The following is a 24074-nucleotide window of genomic DNA, read 5'->3' on the forward strand; positions in this document are numbered from 1 at the left end:
TCGTATTCAATTGAGGAACTGTCGTTGGTGAAGTGAACTCGAGGTGGATTATAATACGGAAGACAAAGATCTGACGATATGTAGTTGAGATAAACTCTCAGGAATCTTGAATGACAAGTTAGTTCAAGCATATTATCGAAGTTATCTAGAACAAGTGTGTTACTTGTTCCACATTTGATGAGTATTCTAAGTGAGAGCTCCCAGTAACGGTGCTTTAAAGGAGTGACTCCAGCAAGCACCTCCAGGCTCATGTTATGCGTTGAATGCATGCAGCCAAGGGCAATACGCAAACAACGATACTGAATTCGTTCCAATTTGATCAGGTGGCAATCAGCTGCTGAGAGGAAGCAGAAGGAGCCATACTCTAAAACAGAGAGAATAGTCGTTCTATAGAGTTTGATGAGGTCTTCCGGGTGAGCACCCCACCATGTTCCGGAGATAGAACGTAGAAAATGGATCCTTTTCTGGCATTTTTGTATCAAATACTCAATGTGGAGTTTCCAGGTGCATTTGGAATCAAACACGACCCCAAGGTATTTAGAAGATAAAGATTGGTTGATGTCATCATTCAACAGCTTGAGTTTCAGTTGAGCTGGGTACCGCTTCTTAGTAAACACAACCAATTGAGTTTTTTGCGGAGAGAACTCGATCCCAAAATGTCTGGCCCAAACAGTCAGATTATCTAAGGTACTTTGCAATGGTCCTTGCAAGACAGCTGCACATGGTCCTCTTAAAGAGACCACGGCATCATCTGCAAGTTGTCTGAGCGTGCATTGTCCTTCCAAACAATTGTCAATATCTTTAACATAGAAATTATAAAGCAAGGGACTTAAACACGAACCTTGGGGAAGGCCCATGTAGCTATTTCTGGAAGTTGTCAGAGTGCCGAGTGTGAAGTTCATTTGTTTTTCTGACAACAAATTGTACAAGAAATTATTCAAAATAACGGGTAATCCACTACTGTGCAGATTGCCTGACAGTACTTCTATGGAAACAGAATCAAAAGCGCCCTTAATGTCCAAGAATACTGAAGCCAATTGCTCCTTGTGCGCAAAGGCCAGTTGTATATCTGAAGAAAGCAACGCTAGACAATCGTTTGTTCCTTTCCCTTTTCTAAATCCAAACTGAGTATTTGAAAGCAATGCATTTTCTTCGACCCAATGGTCGACTCTTGAAAGGATCATTTTCTCCAATAATTTTCTCATGCATGATAGCATGGCAATCGGTCGGTATGAATTGTGATCAGACACTGGTTTCCCAGGCTTTTGAATAGCTATTACTTTGACCTGTCGCCATTCAGGTGGCACAATGTTGTACTCCATGAAACAGTTGTACAGGTCAAGTAATCGTCTTTTTGCGATATCTGGGAGGTTTTTAAGAAGATTGAATTTGATGTTATCGCATCCCGGAGCAGAGTTATTCGATGAAAGAAGAGACATAGAAAGTTCCAGCATTGTGAATGGTCCACCCAAAGAACCGGGATCAGTGACTGATTCTCGAAATAGCGGTTCTGCTGGTACGGAATCTGGACAGACCTTTTTTGCGAAGTTGAATATCCATCGATTGGAGTATTCTTCACTCTCGTTGGTGGAAATGCGGATTCTCGTGATAGTCCCTCGACAAAACGTCGCCAGTAGCTACGTTTTTTTGCCTTGAGAAGATTTTTGAGCTTTCTTTCGAGCCTCAAATACTCTTCAAAAAGCTCGGACCTTCCGTGTTTACGGAAGGACTTGAAGGCATCAGATTTCTCAGAATACAACTTAGTACATTCATCATCCCATCCAGGAGTGGCTGGTCTTCTTATGACAGATGTACTTGGAACGCGTCGTTTCTGAGCTTCCAGTGCGCTTTTATGAATCAATTCGGTGAGGAATCGATACTCATCCAGTGGCGGAAGAATATCAGTTGATTCAATACCAATTTTTACCGCCGATGCAAATTTTGGCCAGTCAATGTTTTTCGTGAGGTCGAAAGGAACATTAACTGGCTCAGATTGTTGATAGCTACTTTTAATTGTGGTAACTATCGGCATATGGTCACTACCATGGGGATCTTGGATTACCTTCCACGTGCAATCTAATGATAGTGGATTTGAACATTAAGACAGATCAATACGGCTTTGTTGACCATTTGGTCCTATTCGAGTTACTTCAGCAGTGTTCAAAATATTCAAATTGAAATCGTCACACAAATCATAGAAAATAGGCGCTCTACAATCGTCATACGTTTCGCCCCACCCAATACCATGTGCGTTCATATCACCCAATATCAATACTGGAGATGATAGGAGGGAGACTGCGCTCCAAAAATGTCAACGATTAATAGAGGCATTTGGAGGAATGTACACTGAAGCTATGCAAAGATCTTTATTCTTCACATTTACTTGGCATGCGACGATTTCTAAGCCGGGAACAGTCGGAATGGGAATTCTGTAGAAGGAGTAGCATTTTTTGATCCCCAAAAGAACGCCACCATAATGATCATCCCGATCTTGGCGAATAATGTTAAAATCGTGGAAGTTGATTTCATCTTCAGAAGAAAGCCATGTTTCACAGAGTGCAAATATATCGCAATCGGAATTGCGAATCAAAAATTTGAACACGTCTAATTTATTTTTCAGACTGTGACAGTTCCACTGCAGCACAGTGATTGTATCTTCGGTGTTGGCCGTATTATCCATCGAAAGATACAATTTCTGCAAGAAGGGGCCATGAAACAGTCAATTGCTTCAGATAACTTTCAACTGTTGGAATAAAGAGGTCAATGATTGGCCTCAATGAATTCGGAATATTGAACAAGTTCAAAAAACGGTCCACAAGGTCCTGAAAGGAGATCAATCCTCGCTTGGACGGAATACTTTTTCTAGAAGTGCGAATTTGTTTTTTCTTTCGTTGATTCTCCTAGCCGGATGTTTCTTCGAAACATCGGATTTAGGCAATGGCGGGAATGTCTTACTGCAACTAGGATCAAAAGAAGCAGTAGGGACAGATTGCTTCGGGATTTTAGAAAAAACCCCATTACCTTCAGATTTTGGCAAGCTTTTATGGATGACTTTTGTTCTCTTACGGCGCGATCCCGGGAAGACGGTTGCTTCCTCTTTTCGGGCACGTGTACCTCCGCAGAATCATCCATGTCGGCTGCGTCAGAGTCCAATTCGTCAATTGATATGGAATCATAATAATCACTTACACGAACGGTGGCTGAAATAGCAGTCGATGCAGTGGCTGTGGCGGATGTGTCTTGCGACCTAACCATTTCCGCATACGACTGCTTGGAGCGCTGTACCAACGAGCGCTTCACTTTTGGGTGCGCTTTTGTACACCGGGCATTCTTGCAAACCATGGGAGGGTTCAAACCACAATAAGCACATTTTGTTGCTTGTTGCTGGCAGAACTCCTCCCGATGTCTTTGTGAGCATTTGCCACAACGTGGTTTGTTGTCACAAAACTCGGCAGTGTGACCAAGTTGTTTGCAGTTGGTACAATTAAATACCCTTGGCACAAAAAGACGCACCGGAAACAACATATTTTCTATATCGACATACTTTGGAAGCATCGGACCGGCGAATGTCACCCGAAGCGAGCCTGACTTGGAATAAACCTTTTTGCCATCTACCGTGGCTGCTGAATGCAATTCCTTGCAGTCCAGAATATCCACGGTAGATTGCAGGGCAGGCGACCTTTCCCTGCAAGCACATCCTTGCAAGTCAAGCTCGCTGCGTTGATTACGCCTTCTATCTCGACCTCCCGCGAGGGCACATAAACTAAATATTCAACATTGTACGCCCTGTCGCCAGCAATTTCATTCGCCACCTGGTATGTAGGTGCGGTGATGCGTAGTTTGTTCCTGTTGATTTGGCTGAATTCAAGCTTCGTAAAACGACGCGTCAAATCTCGTTTTATGCCCAGAAAATCTAGGCTCTTCACTTTCTGCCGAAAGTAAACAACCCAAGGCCCAGGCGAAGCCGCATGGTACAATCGTGTGCGCCCTGCATCTTTTGGAGGCCCATTGCCTTCCACAGTCTCTGTCTCCATTCTCACCCCGCAAGGTGGAAGGATGATTTTGCTTATGTTAACTTAAGACTAATAGCCAATCAGAAAAAAAAATAAAAAAAACTAATTTTATTTATTCTATCAGTCCCACTCCGAAACAAGCAGATGGGAGAACAATAAAAACGTTTCTACTTATCTGCCCCTGCTGCTGTAGGTAGCAGCAGTAACAATAGCCTGCTTCACTGGCGTCACCAGAAGCAACTAGGGGAACTAGGTTTAAAATGCGCCAGTCAGCTAATACGAGCCATTGCATTTTCTGGGTTAATAGGCTAAATTAAGTTACAAAACCGATGGCAGCTGGCGCCTAAACATGTTTTTAGATTACCAAATTAAAAACAATAGTCAAAACATCTATAATGAAATTTTTAAAAATGAATTTGTTTTTTCCGTCTTTTGATAAAATTTAACCTTCCGTTCCCTTAAGGCTTTTCCACTGGATAAGAACATTTTTACAATAATCTTTGCACATGTCTGGAAAAACAAATTAGTAAAGATTGTGCCAAGTTACTAAAAGTTAACTTTACTACATTTTTCATAGAAAAACACACATTTTAATAAAAACTCTGCATGCAGGATAAAACGCGCCCATCTAATGTGCTTGACTATGGATGTCATAGTTTGAGAAGGGCGTGTGATAATAATTTATTTTTAAAATATTATCAATTAAAAAGTAAAAAAGTAAAAATTGAAAAGTGATAAAATAAAAGTGAAAAGTGATGAGTGAGAAGTTATGAGTGATGAGAAGTGAGAAGTGAGAAACAACAAGCGAGAAGTAGGAATTCAGAATTCGACTAAAAAGCCCTAAATAGTTTTATAATCAATCGTGAATTGTAAGCTGGATTTGGGATATGAGAACTGAGGACTGAGGTGGGAGAAGCAAGAAAAAAAAAAGAGAATTGAGAAGTGAGAAGCGAAAGGCAAGCAGTAAAAAGTGCGAAATAAGATGTGATCAGTGAAAACGAGAAGCAAGTAGTAGAAGGGGAGAAGTAGTAAGCGAGATACTTTGTGTGAGAAATGAGTAAAAAAGCATGAAGAGGAATATTACAATTGATAAATGCAAGGTGCAAGGTACAAGGAGTGAAATTGTAGAATAGAGAAAAAAAAGCAAGAATAGATGCGAGTTTTTTCAGCATAGATTTTTGGGCATCCAATACATCCTTTTGGGTATGTATATGTAGAATATTCTAAGTCAACGGCAGAAGTTTTCGGTCATCCAAGAAATCCATGGAGTTAGGTCCTCTGATCTACACGCGTAACAAAAGTTCAGTTGGACTGTTTAAATTATGGCACATGTCCTTTTGGATGGTTAGAATAGAATGAGCTATCGTAAGAGATTCTGGGTCATTCAAGAAACCCCTGGAGTTAGGCCTTAAGATCTACACCCGTCACTTTAAGATTTATCGGACTATTTTAAATCTAGTACTGCAAAACCTCTTTTTGCGCCCAAAACGGGGGAGCGTAAATTGAATCAGAGCGTGAAAAGAGGGAGCGTTATTTGGAATTTTAGGCGTAAAAAGAGGGAGCGTTATTTGTGATTTTGAGCGTAAAAGGAGGGAGCGCTATTTGGAATTTGGAGCGTAAAAAAAGTTTGCAAACTTTAAGGTAAGCAAAGTATGCTATTTAACACACTTTTAGTCTTAAGATGTGTCTTTTACCTATTTCGGTATTAGGGTCGTCCAAATTGTTTTCGTTATAATGGTCGTCCCATTGTTTGAGGGCTGAGGCCTTAAGATGTTCTTGGTACGCCAAGAAATCAAGAAGTCATAAGTGGTAAAGATTGATGACGCACAGTAAGACGTTCGTTATCATTTTCAAGGCTTTAAAGTTTTTCGAGAACCTCCTGGAGCTTGGACCTTTGTTTTGCGATACATTGGATAGAATGCAACCATTGCATATGTTCATGGTCATCCAAGAAAACTCTGGAAAAGGCCTTAAGATCTACACGCGTACCCAGAGCTCTTTCGGCTTGTTTCAAAAGTGGTACAACTCCTTTGTGGTACATAGAATAGAATGCGTCCATTGCATAGGTTCATGGTCATCCAAGAAAACCCTGGAATAGGCCTTAAGATCTACACGCGTAACCAGATCTCTTTCAGCTTGTTTCAAAAGTGGTACAACTCCTTTGTTGTACATAGAATGAATGCGTCCGTTGCATAGGTTCACGGTGATCCAAGAAAACTATGGAATAGGCCTTAAGATCTACATGCGTAACCAGAGCTCTTTCAGCTTGTTCTAAAAGTGGTACAACCCCTTTGGGGTACGTAGGATAGAATGCGTCCGTTGCATAGGTTCACGGTGATCCAAGAAAACTCTGGAATATGCCTTAAGATCTACACGCGTAACCAGAGATCTTTCGACTTGTTTCAAAAGTGGTACAACCCCTTTGTGGTACATAGAATGGAATGCGTCCATTGCATAGGTTCACGGTGATCCAAGAAAACTCTGGAATAGACCTTTAGATCTACACGCGTAACCAGAGCTCTTTCGGCTTGTTTCAAAATTGGTACAACCCCTTTGTAGCACATATAATAGAATGCGTCTATTGCATAGGTTTATAGTCTCCAAGAAAACTTTGGAATACGCATTAAGATCTACACGCGTAACCAGAGATCTTTCGACTTGTTTCAAAAGTGGTACAACCCCTTTGTGGTACAAATAATAGAATGCGTCCATTGCATAGGTTCATAGTGATCCAAGAAAACTCTGGAATACGTCTTAAGATCTACACGCGTAACCAGAGCTCTTTCGGCTTCTTTCAAAAGTGGTACAACCCCTTTGTGGTACATATAACAGAATACGTTCATTGCATAGGTTTATAGTCTCCCAAAAAAACTCTGGAATAGACTTTAAGATCTACACGCGTAACCAGATATCTTCCGACTTGTTTCAACAGTGGTACAACTCCTTTGTGGTACATAGAATAAAATGCGTTCATTGCATAGATTCACGGTCATCCAAGAAAATTAGGGAATATGTCTTTAGATCTACACGCGTAGCCAGGAATCTTTCGGATTGCTCAACAAGTGGTACAAGCCCTTTGTGGTAGGGGCCTTCCTTAGCCGTGCGGTAAGACGCGCGGCTACAAAGCAAAACCATGCTGAGGGTGGCTGGGTTCGATTCCCGGTGCTGGTCTACGCAGTTTTCGGATTGGAAATTGTCTCGACTTCTCTGGGCATAAAAGTATCATCGTGTTAGCCTCATTGATATACGAATGCAAAAATGGTAACTTGGCTTAGAAACCTCGCAGTTAATAACTGTGGAAGTTTAGCGTTTAGCGTCCCACCTAACACCAGGACTTGGGCTTGTGCGCTTTGAGCGGCACACGGTCGCTTTGGCGGAACCTACTTGCGGAGAGGTTTACCAGGGCCCACTGTCAAACCCCACCACATCCTAGACAGGCGCCACAACTCGCAGATGGCCTTTTAGACCTGGGGAGGGCCTTTTAGATCTACACGCGTAATCAGAGATCTTTCGGCATGTTTCAAAAACGGAAAATGCTCTTTGTGGTATACAGAGGAAAAAGATTGATGGTCATCCAAGAAAACCTTGGAAAAGGCCTGCACGCTTAACTAGATATCTTTGGGCCTGATTGAAAAGTTGAACATGCACTTTATGGTACGTAGAATAGAATGCGTTATTTCAAATTTTCATGGTCATCCAGGAAAACCCGGAAGTAAGACGTTTGGATCTAAATGTTTAACCAGAGATATATCAATCTATTTTGAATGTGGTACTTTTCCTTTGTGGTCCATAGAATAAAATGCGTTCATGGCATATGCTAATGACCATCCTAGAAATTTATGGAGTAAGGCTTCTAGGCTTACACACGGTAACACGGTAAGGTAAGGTCAGGTGGTAACACGGTACATGATCTAATATAGCGCCGTTTTTTCCTTACGTTTTTAACGTGAAGTTATCTCGTTCCAATTTATTCACATTTTGCATTTCCAAGAAATAAACAGTTTCGTACGTGATATGAATAAAGTTAGTATACTACCTGGAACCCATGACAACAAGAACTACTTGGAATGCGAATATATCAAAATGAGGTTGCACACCTTGTCAATAACTGCCTAGAGCTAATGACACAAACTTGAACTATTTGGAATGCTAACATATACCAACAGCCTCCCGTTCGGGATTAATCTGCAAATCATAACTGTATCGTGTTCATACATAGTTCCTACTACCATGGGAACAACTAAAGATACTTGGAATGCATACATTCACTCAGATGAGGTTGCACAGCTTGTTATTTTTTCGATAAATGGCTTCATCACGGAGGTTAATCAGCAGGCCCTAACTGTACGAATTTCGTAGATTACTTCGAACCCATGACAATAATATGCTCCACATGGAATGCGAACATATACAGTATTTACTCGATTTTGTCGACCCCGATTTTACCACGTTTTCGACTAGATTTTATCACCACAAAAGTTTTTAATTTTTTTTGTCGTTTCTATTGTTTTCAAATACACCCGATTCTTTTTTTACACGGGGGATGCGTGCCGTGTGAAAAAAATCCGTGTAAAAATAATCCGTGTTATTTCGAGAATCCGTGCAAAAAAAATCCGTGCTATTTCGAGAAACCGTGTAAAAAAAGCCGTGCAAAAAATATCCGTGTAAAAAAAGTAACCGGGTCTTTGTTAAGATGGAGGATGCGTTCCGTGTAAAATAAATCCGTGTAAAAATAATCCGTGTTATTTCGAGAATCCGTGTAAAAAAAATCCGTGCTATTTCGAGAAACCGTGCAAAAAAAATCCGTGTTATTTCAAGAATCCGTGTAAAAAAAGCCGTGTAAAAAAAATCCGTGTGAAAATAATCCGTGTAAAAAAAGAATCGGGTGTAATACCGAAAGCAACAATAAATTTCATGAAATAACTTTCACCGCCTGTGGTGTATTATGGATCATTACAGAAAATCTGTCAAGAATTTTGCAAGCCTGTTCGACAAGAAATTACGGGTTCCTTTCACGTATTTTGCCTTTTTCTATTTCATCCCCCCAAAATTTACTAGGATTGATAAAATCTGGATATTACTGTACCAAAAGGGGTCACAAAAAGTGTTTAATGCTCAATAACTACGTCCATTACGGAGCCCACGACAGCAAAAAGAACTACTTTAAAGACAAACATATATCAAGAAGGGGCCACACAACTTATTTGTTTTCAAATAACTGCCTCCATTAAAGAGGTTGATACACCGACCTTGATTCTATGGAGTAGACTACCTGGAATTCACGACAACAACAAGAACTACTCGAAATACAAACATATATCAGGAATAAGTCACACAACTTGTTTATTCTTCAATAACTGCCTCCGTTTCGGAAGGTGATCCACAGACCTTGACTCTATGGAGTTTAAAGACTACCTGGAGCCCACGACAACAACAAGAACTACTTGGAATACTAACATTTACCAAGAAGGGGTTCCACAACTTGTTTATTTTTCAATAAATAACTGCCTCCGTTACGGAGGTTGATCCACAGGCCTTGACTCAATGAAGTTCGTAGACTACCTGCCACCAATGACAACAACAAAAACTACTTGGAGTACAAACATATACCAAAAAGGGGTCACACAACTTGCTTATTCTCCAATAGCTGCCTCCATTACGGAGGTTGATCTACAGACCTTGACTCTATGGAGTTCGTAGACTACCTGTAGCCCACGACAACAACAAAAACTACTAATAATACAATTATATACCAAGAAGGGATCTCACAACTTGTTTATTCTCCAATAGCTGCCTCCATTTCAGAGGTTGATCTACAAACCTTGACTCTATGAAGTTCGTACACTACCTGGAGCCCACGACAACAACTCGGAGTACAAACATATACTAACTAGGAGTCACACAACTTGTTTATTTTTCAATAGCTGCCTCCATTACGGAGGTTGATCCACGGACCTTGAAACTATGGAGTTCGTAGACTACCTGGAGCCCACGACAACAACAAGAACTACTTAGAATACAAACATATACCAAGAAGAGGTCACACAACTTGTTTATTCTCCGATAATTGCCTACATCACGTAGGTTGACCCATAGACCTTTACTTTCTGGAGTTCGTAGACTACCTGTCACCAATGACAAAAGGAAAAACTTACTTAGAATACAAACATATATCAAGAAGGGGTCACACAACTTGTTTATTCTCCAATAGCTGCCTCCATTACGGAGGCTGATCTATAGACCTTGACTCTATGGAGTTCGTAGACTACCTGAAGCCCACGACAACAACAAAAACTACTTGCAATACAAACATATACCAAGAAGGGATCACACAACTTGTTTATTTTACAATAACTGCCTCCATTACGTAGGTTGATCCCCAGGCCTTGAATCTATCGATTTCGTAAACTACCTGGCATTAGTGACAACATCAAGAACCACTCGAAATACAAACATATACATAAAAGGGGTCACACAACTTGTTTATTCTCCAATAGCTGTCTCCATTACGGAGGTTGATCTACATACCTTGACTCTATGGAGCTCGTAGACTACCTGGAGCCCACGACAACAACAAGAGCTACTTGGAATACTAACATATTTCAAGAAGGGTCACACAACTTGTTTATTCACCAATAACTGCCTCCATTGCGGAAGTTGACCCATGGACCTTGACTCCATGGAGTTCATAGACTATTTGGAGCCCACGATAACAACAAGAACTACTTGAAATACAAACATATACTAGCTAGGGGTCAAACAACTTGTTTATTTTTCAATAACTGCCTCCATTACGTAGGTTGATCCACAGACCTTGAAACTATGGAGTTCGTAGACTACCTGGAGCTCACGACAACAACAAGAACTACTTGTAATACACACATATTTCACACAACTTGTTTATTCTCCAATAACTGCCTCCATTGCGGAGGTTGACCCATGGACCTTGACTCCATGGAGTTCATAGACTATCTGGAGCCCACGACAACAACAAGAACTACTTGAAATACAAACATATACTAACTAGGGGTCACACAACTTGTTTATTTTTCAATAACTGCCTCCATTACGGAGATTGATCCACTGGCCTTGACTCTATGGAGTTCGTTGACTACCTGGCACTAATGACAACAACAAGAACTACTTGGAATACAAACATATACCTAGAAGGGGTCACACAACTTGTTTATTCTCCAATAGCTGCCTCCATTACGGAGGTTGATCAACATACCTTGACTCTATGGAGCTCGTAGACTACCTGGAGCCCACGACAACAACAAGAGCTACTTGGAATACTAACATATACTTAGAAGGGGTCACACAACTTGTTTATTTTTCAATAACTGCCTCCATTATGTAGGTTGATCCCCAGGCCTTGAATCTATGGTGTTCGTAGACTACCTGGCTTCAGTGACAACATCAAGAACTACTTGGAGTACAAACATATACCAAGAAGGGGTCACACAACTTGTTTATTCTTCAATATCTGCCTCCAATACGAAGGTTAATCAACAGACCTTGAATGTATGGAGTTCGTAGACTACCTACAACCCATGGCAACAGGTAATACCACTTCGCATCCAAGTAATCTTTGGATCCGCATGTAGACCTAAAGGCCTGTTCCAGGGATTTCTTGGATGGCCAAGAACTCATACTTTGATCACATTATTTTCTGTGCATCAAAAAGGGCAAGTCCCATATTTGAAACAATCTAAGAAATCTTTGGTTCCGCGTGTAGACCGAAAGGCCTATTCCAGGGATTTCTTGGATGACCTAGAACCTATGCTGGGTACGCATTCTATTCTATGTGTCATAAAGGGCATGTACCATGTTTAAAACCGTCCGATCGATTTTTTGTTGCTTCTATAGACTTTATAGCCTTAATCCAAAGATTTCTTGGACTATCAAGAACCTATGATGTGAACACGTTCTATTCTACGTATCACAAAGGGCATATATCACATTCAAAGCAGTCCGATAGATCGTTGGTTACTCATGTAGACCGTAAGATCACACTTCTTGGAAGTGTGATACATGTACCATGCACAGAAAATCGTGATTTGGCTCCGTAATGCACAAGGTCACATGCGCCCACCAAATAAATTAAAGGATAAACATATCTTGTATGCACACATCAACTAGTTACACGAAAATTTAGCAAAAAAAAATTAATTTACATTTCATTGCAGTGGAAACGAGAATAGGACTTTTCATAAATCGATACTTGATTCTTCTGTCAGTTCACTGCTGTTTGTTTACATTCTTAGGCTGGCGCGTTTTAGCCTCGGGGTGGCGCGTTTGAACCCACATAGTTTGAATTTGCAATAAAATCGTTTTCTCGGAATATAATTGGTTTTTCGTCCAAATTTTTATTCCTTATCATAGATGGTAAGTTAAATTAGTGGTTAACACATTGGAAGTACATAATTTCGACCATTATCATCGTTAAATTCGAAGATTTGCTTAGGGGGCGCATATTGAACGTCTCTCCCCTACTTCACTCGCCGACAGCGATCGCCTTGGATCCGTAGGTAGGCACCACACAATAGACTCGCACTACCGAACACAATCCGCGATGAGACACAGCACACACGTCTGGCTCGTTCGAACTATCGGCACGGAATGATATCCATTGTACTTGCCACACACGATACATATTCATGCAATGGCGGGCATGAAAAAGCCTCCAATTATTAACTGAGGAAATGCTAATAGAATACCAAGTTGAACAGCAGGCCAAGTTCCAGTTGGAATGTAGAGCCATTGAAGTAGAAGAAGTGCATTGTTGAACTTTAAACTCACGACAGTCCGAAATGGACAAAGACACTTTGAACTTATATCAAGAAAACATATTTCAAATGAGTGATGTGTTATAGCATCGGTAAGCAACACCATCTTTATTCACAGAATTAAAGCAACGTTTCTCCAGCTTTCAAGCGCGTTCCAAATGCTCACCAAATTAACAGTAATAGCGTTGCTAGCAAATTACGGTATCAATCCCGCAAGAATTTCATTGCTAACTGAGAAAATCAATTCCACCCTCGTTTTTGTACAATAAACGGCAAATTGTAAGATATTGGAACATTTCGTCGAACAGCAATTGATTCGATAACACTTAAATAGAAAATGGTAGAAAATGAACTACAGTATGCCCCTTGTAACATGTTTTTTCAATCGAGCATTATATTGTCACGTTTAGATTAGGCAAGTGAATAGACTCAACTCCAACTTTCCTTTCAAGGAAGTTCAAGGAAGTAATTTTTATGCCCAATTCGCACTCAAGTCAAACGACTTGCTAAATTCACTTGCCCAGTTAGGACACGTCTAGCGATGTGGTGGAACGTGGCTTGAGTACTCGTAAGGCAGTATGTCGGCATTAGGAATCCCTTTGTTCCGCACGTACTGGCATTCAAACACGCGTTATTATGTCATCAGTGTTATGCATTCGAATATGTCCAATTGTTTTCGATTAAGTTTGCTTTGTGCTCTATGCTCCAATTTCCACAACCAGCTAGCTCTCAATTTCATTAAATGGCTTTCCCGTGGTTTGACAAACAGCACAGTGCTCCAGTTTCGTGGCATAATAGAAGGGAGCTCGAACCTCTTACCACCATTTCCCACCCACGCAAAACAAAACCCTAATAGACAAAAGCATTCTCAAATTACCTGATATTGTAAGTAATCCCAATAGCATTCCAATGAAGCTCCTCATGGTTGGTGTTTCTTTGGTGCGGCGGTTTCGGGGGCTGCTGCTGATTGTATTGTAGCTCCCGCCAGCGCAGTTGCCATCCATTCCACGGTCGTCGATGTCGCCTGGTAAGTATTGCTTCGCTTTGTTCGGCATTAAATTAAATTCAGCATCCGCCACCACGTTCCCCGTCATAACCCTTCTTCTGCCTGGTAGAGAGCTCTTCACGAATTTTCACACATACATAATGTAATACGTCGCTGTTGCTTGTTCCAAAATGAGTCTACGCTCTACACTTTCTTCATCCAGGTGCTGCACAGTCGTCTGCGTGAACGAGGGTCTATCCTGTGTCGGCACGGTTGGGATGAGCGATGCTCAAGCGCGAGTTAGTTCCGAGAAGGTAGTTCCTCAGCTAGCGGTTGATGCTAGACTAGATAAGATTGACGTTCATGGTTTATCTGGAGTGCACTTTAGTGGTTAGTATTCTGATTTCACTATGATAGGTATAAAGTACGTTAACGAGGGGTGGAGGTATTGGTTGTCTGTTTCTCATATGACATGCTTACATCAAAGGGCATCAATTCTGATATCAGTAAATTTGAAGATAAAATTTAATCTTTTCATTAAATGGAATTTCATCAATCTAAAATTTAATCAATAATTATTTTAGAGACATCACGTCATCTAAAACGGCAAAAAAAATAATTAGGCGATGTGTATTGTTGTGTTTCTATCCGTGACTTTGCAGTTGTTCATAATTCAATTTGGCCATTCATGCCAAATTAGGCCGATTTAAGGTTCCCTCAAATACATGCGTCGCTAAAATCGTGACGCGATTTTGACTATATTGATTGATTTTTAGCGATAATCGCATAAAAGTCCTAAACGCCAAATTTGCCAAACAGTGTTTTTAAAGTGTGATTTGTTCAAAGTGGTTGCTTATCAGTCAATTTCGATGAACCTTGCTAAAAATATCAAATTTCCAAAGTCTACTGTGATGATTTATTTGCTTATTTTGAAAAGAAAGACCAAAACATTTTTTTTCAATACTATTACTATTGGATATTATTCAAATTCGTAAATATTGGTTCTTCTTCTTCTTCTTCTTTTTATTGGCATTACATTCCCACACTGGGACAGAGCCGCCTCGCAGCTTAGTGTTCATTGAACACTTCCACAGCTATTAACTGCGAGGTATCAAAGCCAGGTTACCATTTTTGCATTCTTATATCATGAGGCTAACACGATGATACTTTTATGTCCAGGGAAGTCGAGACAATTTCCAATCCGAAAATTGTCTAGACCTTCACCGGGAATCAAACCCAGCCACCCTTAGCATGGTCTTGCTTTGTAGTCGCGCGTGTTACCGCACGGCTAAGGAGGGCCCCTATAAATATTGGTAAAATACACGATTCGTGGCGTTGATCCAGTTTGAAAAAATGATTTTTGGCGACTAAACGTGTATTAAACGCAAATTTATGGTATTTTTTACATATGCCGATTATACGATGGGGCGGAGACGGGCAGCTGTTTTAATCGGCCCCATTGCATAATCGGCATATGTGAAAAATACCATAAAGTTGCCTTTTTTCCACGTTTAATCGCCAAAAATCATTTTTTCTACCTGGATTACCACCACGAATCGGGTATTTTACCAATATCTATGCATTTGAATAATATGCAATAGTAATAGTGTTGAAAAAAGTACAATTACTGATCAAATTTAATTTTTTGGTCTTTCTTTTCAAAATAAGCAAATAAATCATCACAGTAGACTTTAAAAATTTGATATTTTTAGCAAGGTATGTATGTATGTATGTATGTAGTTACCCACCATCCTGGCTGGAGTCTTGCTCTGCATGCGGTTCCACTTGACAGTAAGGTCAAATTTCACTATGATTTTGAATTCAACATATTGCTGTATGAAGGGCCAAAAATGGGGGTGGTGGACCTGTAAGCAGAGACACTTACACGAAACCCACGGGAAAATAAGAATCTCCTTCCAGCAGAATGATCCAACAAAAGGAATAATGAAATTTGCAATACTTGTCAAGCTTTCCACGGGATGGTTTGTTTGAAGAAGGGCGCGTCAACTGGTTTACAACTGTTTGGAGATTAAAGTAATAGACGCGAACGACTGATACTTTCCTTCCTTGACTCCGATTGGCTACCACTTCATTGTCCAGTTGTAACTTCATTGATGCCCTGATGCTCCCTCCCAACCCAATCTCATATATTTACAATCAAATCAGTAATATTGTAAGTGAAATTTATGCATCTGTAGAAAGTATATGGAATATTTATCTGGCTGATAATCCTGGAAAGTTACTGTGCTCCAATACTCTACTCTGAAACATCAACTTCATCGTTAATTTAGGTTATAAATAAGGTTATAAATCCTGTAAGAACAACGTAATACGGTGGTGTTTCGGTTGAAGAATACCGCTTTTACTAGACCTCGGGCCTGTATCGGAAAAAAATATTCCTGACGGCATAAGTAGTCGTAAATCTACTGAAAAAAAAATTATAGATATATACAATATATAATATACCTAGCATATGTATTATAAGTTATAAGATATAAGATGAAATATATACATGATAAGAAGCAATGTTATAGTATGAAACAATAGTAATGAATATTTAGAACATAATATATTCAATAGCTTTGCAAGCAAACACATAAGATGGCCAATGAGTTTTATAATTGGTCCTATGTTTGATTTAGCATAGCATAGCATAACTGGGTTGGCTGTCGATAGAGATGTTGGATGCGCCAGAAAAAAATAGCATTTGACATGTTTTTCATTCAACGATCTCTCTGTTCAACCTGACCAGGTCCATATTGAGGTGGGGATATGGGTAGGAAGTGTTGATTAGATACCTATTTAAAAGATGTGGAGAACTCGCGCAACCTTCATAGATATCTGGAGATGGAACGTGGTCAGAACGTAAACAGTCAGAATGGAAAAGATAGAATTTGATATTGAATATGCAAATAGAGAATATTAAAATAATTTATTTACTAGTTTCAAAAACACCGTAGTAATATTAACTCAATGCAATACTCAGCATACCTCTGAAATAAAAACAATAGTAATTGTTTGATTTAAGGTTGATATTGTGGTATAATCCCGTCCCAGATTCTTCATCAGAATCATATGTGACCAAATGAGATTGATAGTGGGGTTAATTATGACAATATAAAGGGACAAAATATTCTGAAATTATGCAAGTATAGAAATATAACTCTATGAATGTATGAAAAAATGGATAAGTGAAAATATGAAAACATGAAGCGGTGGGCTCTGAAAATTTAAAATTACAAATGAAAATACAAAAATATTAATATGTATGGAATTGAAAACAAGAAAATATTTTGAAATATGAAATTATGAGAATATATGAAAGTACGGGTATGAAAACATGGAAATATGCAGATAAGAAAATATGAAAATATGTTTATAAGAAAGTATGAAAGTGAGATATCGAAGTAAGGTAATATGAAATACAAGAATACGAAAATATGAAAAGCGCACATTTTTAGCGTTATTATCAAAAATGTGCTTGGTACACCTTTTTAAAGCTGCAGTGATAAATATTTTTCTACAAATCGATGTATTATCGATAAATTATTGTATACGTGATGAGCTACCATTACCTCCCGTCACCCTACCTACATAAACAAATAAGGTGTGTTCAGTTGAATTGACAAATTAATGCAAATATCGACACATATTTGTTTAAAAAAAATATTGAGAATAGCGACTTAATCAATTGTACTATGAAATTACGGAATATAATAAAATTGTTTTTGGATGCGACAATGAGTCAAATGAGTCTTACCTCCCACTCTCTTATACCACAATAAGAAAAAATGCGGTGACTCGAATTTCGCTCTAAGGGATTTTCCCGTAGTGTTGGTTGGCCTAATACTCCTTCATACGATTGTAAGATACTCCCTTTCCGTTAATAGTTTATGGAATTTATGCAATGTATAAACTATGATTTTTTATGAAATATATAGTACAAGAATGCTTACAGAATACAACTTCGAACTGTATAAACGTGAAAGAGCTGTACAATGGAAAGTTCTGTTCTCAAAAAATGTGTTCTTTAGTTCGCGAAAGGTCACCAATGAATATGGAATTATTTCATAGTATGGATCCGGTGGAATAAACGATTATTAAAGCTATTGATAATCAGTAGCCAACCAGGTATTCCGGTAGTATAAGTGACGTGTAAATCATGGAGTCAAAAAATAGTAATCATATAAATTAGGTGGGTCTCACCAGATAGGTCCTTAGTACTTTCCGATACGTTTCAGTCCTAATCCTGTATACTTGTATGGAGCCTCAACATAAACCATCGTCATCTTGTACAGCAATCATATTTCTTGACCTTGATTCGCCTTCACTTTTCAGCAGACCCGTTACTCGGTGTTTTTTTATATGCAAATAGTGTTTTCACAGCACACAGAAAACAAAGACTTTGAGGAAAAAACACATTTTAATCAAAACTGCCAACAGAAAATTGCATATTCGATAAAAAGTTGACGGAAGTAACGGAGCAACATGTTTTGCATCCTATCTCAAACGCGGCACACTTCGATCTGATTTGATATTTTTAGCAAGGTTCATCAAAATTATCTGATAACCAACTACTCTGAAGAAATCACACTTTAAAAACACTGTTTGACCAATTTGGCGTATGGGACTTTTATGCGATTATCGCTAAAAATGGTGAATATTGACCAAAATGTCGGCATTAATGTATATTGAAACTTCGCTGAAGACACCCATGGTCAATTTCATCATTTCAATGACTGAGAGGTTTATTCCATATTTGAACAAGGGCTGTCCCAGTGTGCGTCGCTGTTAGTGGCTGTGGTAAGCGCATGAAGAAGCGTAAATCTGTTCTTCTCATGACCACTATTTTGAGTTTAAGAGAGCTTATTTAAGTCGAATTTTCTTCAAAATGACAGAACATTGTATAAAAATGATGGCTTCGGTTGCATTCGGCATCGTCGTGATTTCTGCAGAAAATCTATTTGCCGCGATAGCCGCTGAAGCCATTCAGCGGTAGAAGAAGAATTTGTTTGGCTAGATTCAGATATTTGGTTGTTGGTAACGTTTGGATGGCCGAAATTATGACAAAAATATATGTATTGGACAACAACGACAAACTTTAAAAAATCTAAAAAGTTAAAATTTAATAAGTAAGAAAATAATAATTATTTTGGTATTTTGAATTAATTTTCAATTCAGTACATTCTTTCAACATCGAAACACTCTCCAGCTAGTCTGATGTTTATTATGATCAATTGTTTTCATTCATCAACAACAACATAACCAAAGTCGGAATCTTATGAGAAAAATTCACTGAAAATCTATCGACGCTGACGACATTCATCTGATAATTTACCATTGAATTGCTAGATGCTGGGACCGATACCGACGCTATCGGATTTTCTGCAGTCACCATGGGATTGTGCTTTGTAATGTGATTTAACTTGTTTCCTACATTATAGTGGTTCTAAGAGGATTATTAAATTTTCAATTATGCTCCATCCTGTCACTAACAGGATCAAAACGACTCGGAATGTTGTTCATCATCAAATTCAAATTTGACAAATCAAACCTTTTCCGTAAAAACGTGACTCTAAAAAGAACCGAATTATTTTATGAATGCAATTTTGAAACCATTAACAGCATCCGAGGAAATGTCACTTAAGTGCTGCTGCCAAAAATCACCACTCGATAATTTTCAACTAAAAACAAAAGGTTCCTTCATTGGGGCCACCCTGATTGTGACTCTTCGAAAAAGCTTTCTGTCCGATTTACTCCTAATTTCTCCTTTTCTTTTTCTCTCCTCTAAAATTGCTGGTCCTGACAAGCACCGATTGTCCATTGTCCAATCAACTCAACAACAGCCAATCATTAGCACGAAACTTGCTATTACTTGAGTGCTGCTGTTGAACGATGACACGACGATTTCTCGCTAAGCTGCAGCACACGCCATCGCTGAGGTTGAATTCTTAGCAGTAACCAACAGAAGGCCATAACCGATGCTGATGATAATCCTTTGCGACCACTACTGGTGTCATCTTTGCTATGCTGCCGTTAAATGTTCGAACTAGAGTTTCCATTTCCCGGCAATTTATGCTGTCCCGGGATTCGGGATGAAAATTCTTGTGTATCCCGGGATCCCGGGATTTGCCGATGTTTTTAAAAATATTATTTTTTTTGTTCTGAAAAAGTTTTTTTCGAAGTTTAGGGGTAAAGTTCATATTTTAGAAAGGCCAGATGATACATAATTTAAATTGAAACTAAATTCAATTTCAATTTAAATCGATCCTTGGTTTGACTTCAAAAAGCAAATAGTATTTGCGTTTGTATCGAAAAGTAGAACTGGAAGCCCGAACAAATGTTCGCCGAGTTCAAAAAGACGCGTTCGATGTCCGTCGAAGTAGGCTTGATTGTTTGTACTATATTGGATTTAGTCCAGTGCTCCCCAGCGTCCTTACAATCAAGGGCCGCATAGCAATTTTGAACTGCTGAAGCGGGCCGCAGTACATACATACATGCAACATTTGATTTTCATTTCATGTATAATTTTAAAGCTTGATCAATTTTTTTTAATACATTTATTTCACATTTATTTAAATAAAACTTGTTGAGATGAATCTTCTTCAAATAACATAGTAAGCACATTTTATTCTACAGGTTTTATTGCCGTAGCTGACTTTTAGTTGATACTGTGGTAGCGGACTTGACACGAGAAACGTATTTTCGCATAATGTCACCTGATACTAAGATTTTGAATTTTATTGAAGGATTTTTGTTCACTACAAAAGAGTAACGATTCCTAATTATGGATCGACTGTACGTTTTAATGGAATTTATTGAACGGCTGTCTTAAAATTTTACAAGGATTTTATTATTTACCCGACGTTTCGCCACGGGGATTGTGCCTTTTCAAGGGGAAAACAAAAATATTTTAATAATTTGATTATTTTAATAAATATAAGTAACGATTCCTTAACCTCATTCTATCGGCTCAAGGACTTTCAATATGCAAAATATTTGCGCGTAAATTTATGGAATAAAGAGATTTTGATTGATTTGACTCTGATAATTTTATGTCCAATTTGGGTAGTCAAAATATTGAAATCTCCCAATTCTGTGTCATTGAATAGATAAAAAGTAAGATAAGAGACTCCACTGATCGTTATTTGTCGTGTCAAATCGGTACCAACATTTCAAAAGGGCGTAACTGCTTTTGTAAACAAAAGCTTCTCACGTCGCTGGTGGGTTAATTTGAGCCCACCCACGCAATCCAACACCACTGATGGAAGCATCGAATCCTCTTCTTTCATTTAATGGTGCTGGATTGCGTGGGCGAGCACAAATAAGCCCACCAAAGACGTGAGAAGCTCTTGTTTACAAAAGCAGTTTCGCCCTTTTGAAATGTTGGTGCCGAAATAATGTTTCGGAGCCAGGTGAACTTGCCAGCAATTTTGAATAGAAGTTGAATAAATCTGAACTCCGCACTATTTACCGTGTTTCCAGATTTCCGATCAATTGAAATTTACTAAAACCTTCATCAACTAATCGGAGCATGGACAAAATCTTGACTTTGTTGAACAATTTAAGTAGCCAAAAGTACGTTGATATTCAGCTGGAGTTAAAAAACCAATTCAAATTTTGCCAAATCCTAACTTGTATTGAAAGATTGCTCATATCAGAGCAGTGTATGACAACATTATTTTGACCTCAAGTCCAACTTCGTCCTCAAGTCCAAGTTCGCTTGAATATGTGGAAATAAATTATTTGCATAGCCCGGGGCAATACCATCACAGTTGTTTGTTGTTATCCTACGTAACATATGAAGTGATGAATTAAATCAATCATGATGGTTCTTAAACATCAAAATGATGTGAAATTGAAAGATTCCCTGAGAAGCACAAACAATTGGGCATGTTGAAAAGCATTTGGTGATATCTAATGCGTATCAACGGGCCATATGAAGTGTATATTCTGAAATCCTTCGCGGGCCGCAGCAAAAGGCTTCGAGGGCCGCATGCGGCCCGCGGGCCGCACTTTGGGGATCACTGATTTAGACTATTTCTAAGTTTTCATTCAAGCAGCGTATTTTCTGTGGTAATACTAGGTAGTGTCAGATACCTCGCTGTGGACGGAAGATGCACAGTGGAATCGCACTGGGACCATAAGAGTCACAACGAAAACACAATAGTAGAGTTCCCTATACTACATTGCAGGTTACTGACTGATGCTTCTACCAGCATTTACAGCTCCCCCTATTCATAAACAGGTTATGGAACAACAGGCCCAGGAATGGTTCCAGATCTACAACTTAGTGTTGATAAACTTTAGACTTGATCAAAAACCAACTAATTAAGTAACTAATCTTTGACGTAATCGCAGTACGGGATCCATGAATCGATTGTATCTGAGTCGCGTGGCGCCGTGGGCGTGGGATCATGCATTGACTGCGTTAATCATGGGTAGCGTCATACCGAATTTATCGGTGTAGGTCAGCAAAAGTCTAAGAAGAGCAACTTCAAACATTCAGAAGCTGGTCAGCAGAAGTCCTGAAGAAACTCGGACCAAAACATAAACATAGGGGACGAAGAGCTCAGGATGACTAGCTCGGTGTTAGGAGGGCCGAGGAGATTAACGAGGCGTGCACACTATGTAATGACAATTAAATTACGCGTAAAATAGAATCGCAAAATAAAATAAAATAAAATAGAAAAGCAAATATAAACTTTATTTGATTTATTAAAACTATTTTCACATCCTTTACAAAATCAATTTACAAAATATTTCAGGCTGTGTAGAAAAATGCAGAAATATGTATCGGATGCGACTCCGATGTAGACGGAAGATAAGTAGGAACAATGCGTCAGTTAGATGTATCCGCTCTTTTGTAATATCAAGAAATATTGTTAGCTAGCGATATATTGTAGATACTTGTTGTTTAAATATAAGAGAGTTGCAGTTGCTGGCAGAAGTATCAGTCAGTAGACCGCCATAGGGTAAAGAAAACTCTAGTCTTGTGTTTTCTTTGTGAGGGAGATCCCCTTGGCGTTCAATGCAAATAAAAATTGTCAACACTATTAGTAAGACCGATTTTTTGAAGATTTTTTGTCCCGGGTCTCCCGGGATTTTTGGGATTTAAAAAATCATATCGGGAAATCCAGAATTTTCCTAAATCCCGGGATTTTTCGTCCCGGGATGTCCCGGGATGGAAACTCTAGTTCGATTGGAGTCATTGGCGTATATTGCTTGATTTTGATGTTTGTGCTTACAATGCACGCACGGGATTGGTTCTATTTCTAATCTTTTGAACAATGAAAAATGATAAGGCCGATACAAATATTTATAAACACTGAAGACGGCCTTATTGTTGAGGTCGAAATACGTATCTGTCAAGATACAATCAAGTGGTGGAATTCAAAGGGATTGTACAAACTCGTCTTATGACAAGTGAAGACATTCCACTAAAAAGCTCAAAATAATTTTCTTAAAAAATGCTAATGACTTCGCCGGGAAAACTCTTATCTTCTCGCGGTTTTAACATTCCAGGACTCGCACCGTTGTAAAAAGTGGTTGTAGGACAAAAGGTCGAAGGTCAAAAGGTCGAAGGACAAAAGGTCGAAGGGTCAAAAGGTCGAAACAAAAAAACTGCGTCAAAAGGTCGAAGGACAAAAGGTCGATAGGACAAAAGGTCTTTCATTTTTCTTCCTTCTTTCTTATTTCTTCTACCTTTTTCCTTCTATTCTCTTCCTTTTTCCTTCTTACTTCATATGTTTCCTTCTTCAATTCTTTTTCCTCCTTTCTTCTTTCTAACTTCTTTCTTCCTTCTTCCTTCCATATTTCATCTTCTTTATTTCTAACTTCTTTTTTTTTTTTAACTTCCTTCTTTCCTTCATCTTCCTTCATTTTTCCTTCTTTTTTCCTACTTGTTTTCTTCTTTTTTTCTTTTTTTCCTCCTTTCTTCCTTCTTACTTCCTTACTTCTTCTTTTTTTCTTCTTTCTCTCTCCCCCTTTTTGATTCTTTTTTATTTCTTTTTTTTTCTTCCTTCTTTCTTTTTACTTTCTTCCTTTATTTCCTTCTTTACTTTTTGCTTCTATCCCTTTTTTCTCTTCCTTCTATCATCCTTCTTTCTTCTTCCTTTCTTCCGTTTTTCTTCTTTGTTTTTTCTTCCTTCCTTCCTTCTTTCTTCCTTTCTTCCGTTTTTCTTCTTTCTTTCTTCCGTCTTTATTCCTTGTTTCCACCTTCTTTTTTCCTTCTTTCTTCTCTCTTCCTCCTCTCTTTCTTCCTTCTTTGTTCCTTCTTCTTTTCTT

The 24074-nt window shown here is 38.8% G+C and overlaps 1 protein-coding gene across 17 annotated transcripts in view; it reads right to left on the minus strand.

Annotated features, from left to right (window-relative positions):
• Positions 1-24074, minus strand: part of LOC134225845 (uncharacterized) — an 82608-nt gene that overhangs the window by 12222 nt on the left and 46312 nt on the right. For 6 of the 17 annotated variants that reach the window (XM_062706242.1, XM_062706247.1, XM_062706243.1 and 3 more), the window contains exon 2: positions 13680-14159. In XM_062706242.1, the coding sequence (XP_062562226.1) occupies positions 13680-13896 (217 nt within the window). In that variant the 5' untranslated portion in view covers positions 13897-14159. Of the gene's footprint in view, positions 1-13679; positions 14196-24074 lie in introns of all 17 variants that reach the window. The other 11 variants (XM_062706250.1, XM_062706252.1, XM_062706248.1 and 8 more) reach the window with 4 other exon arrangements.

Source organism: Armigeres subalbatus, chromosome 3, assembly GCF_024139115.2.
Source record: "Armigeres subalbatus isolate Guangzhou_Male chromosome 3, GZ_Asu_2, whole genome shotgun sequence".
Lineage (NCBI taxonomy): Eukaryota > Metazoa > Arthropoda > Insecta > Diptera > Culicidae > Armigeres > Armigeres subalbatus.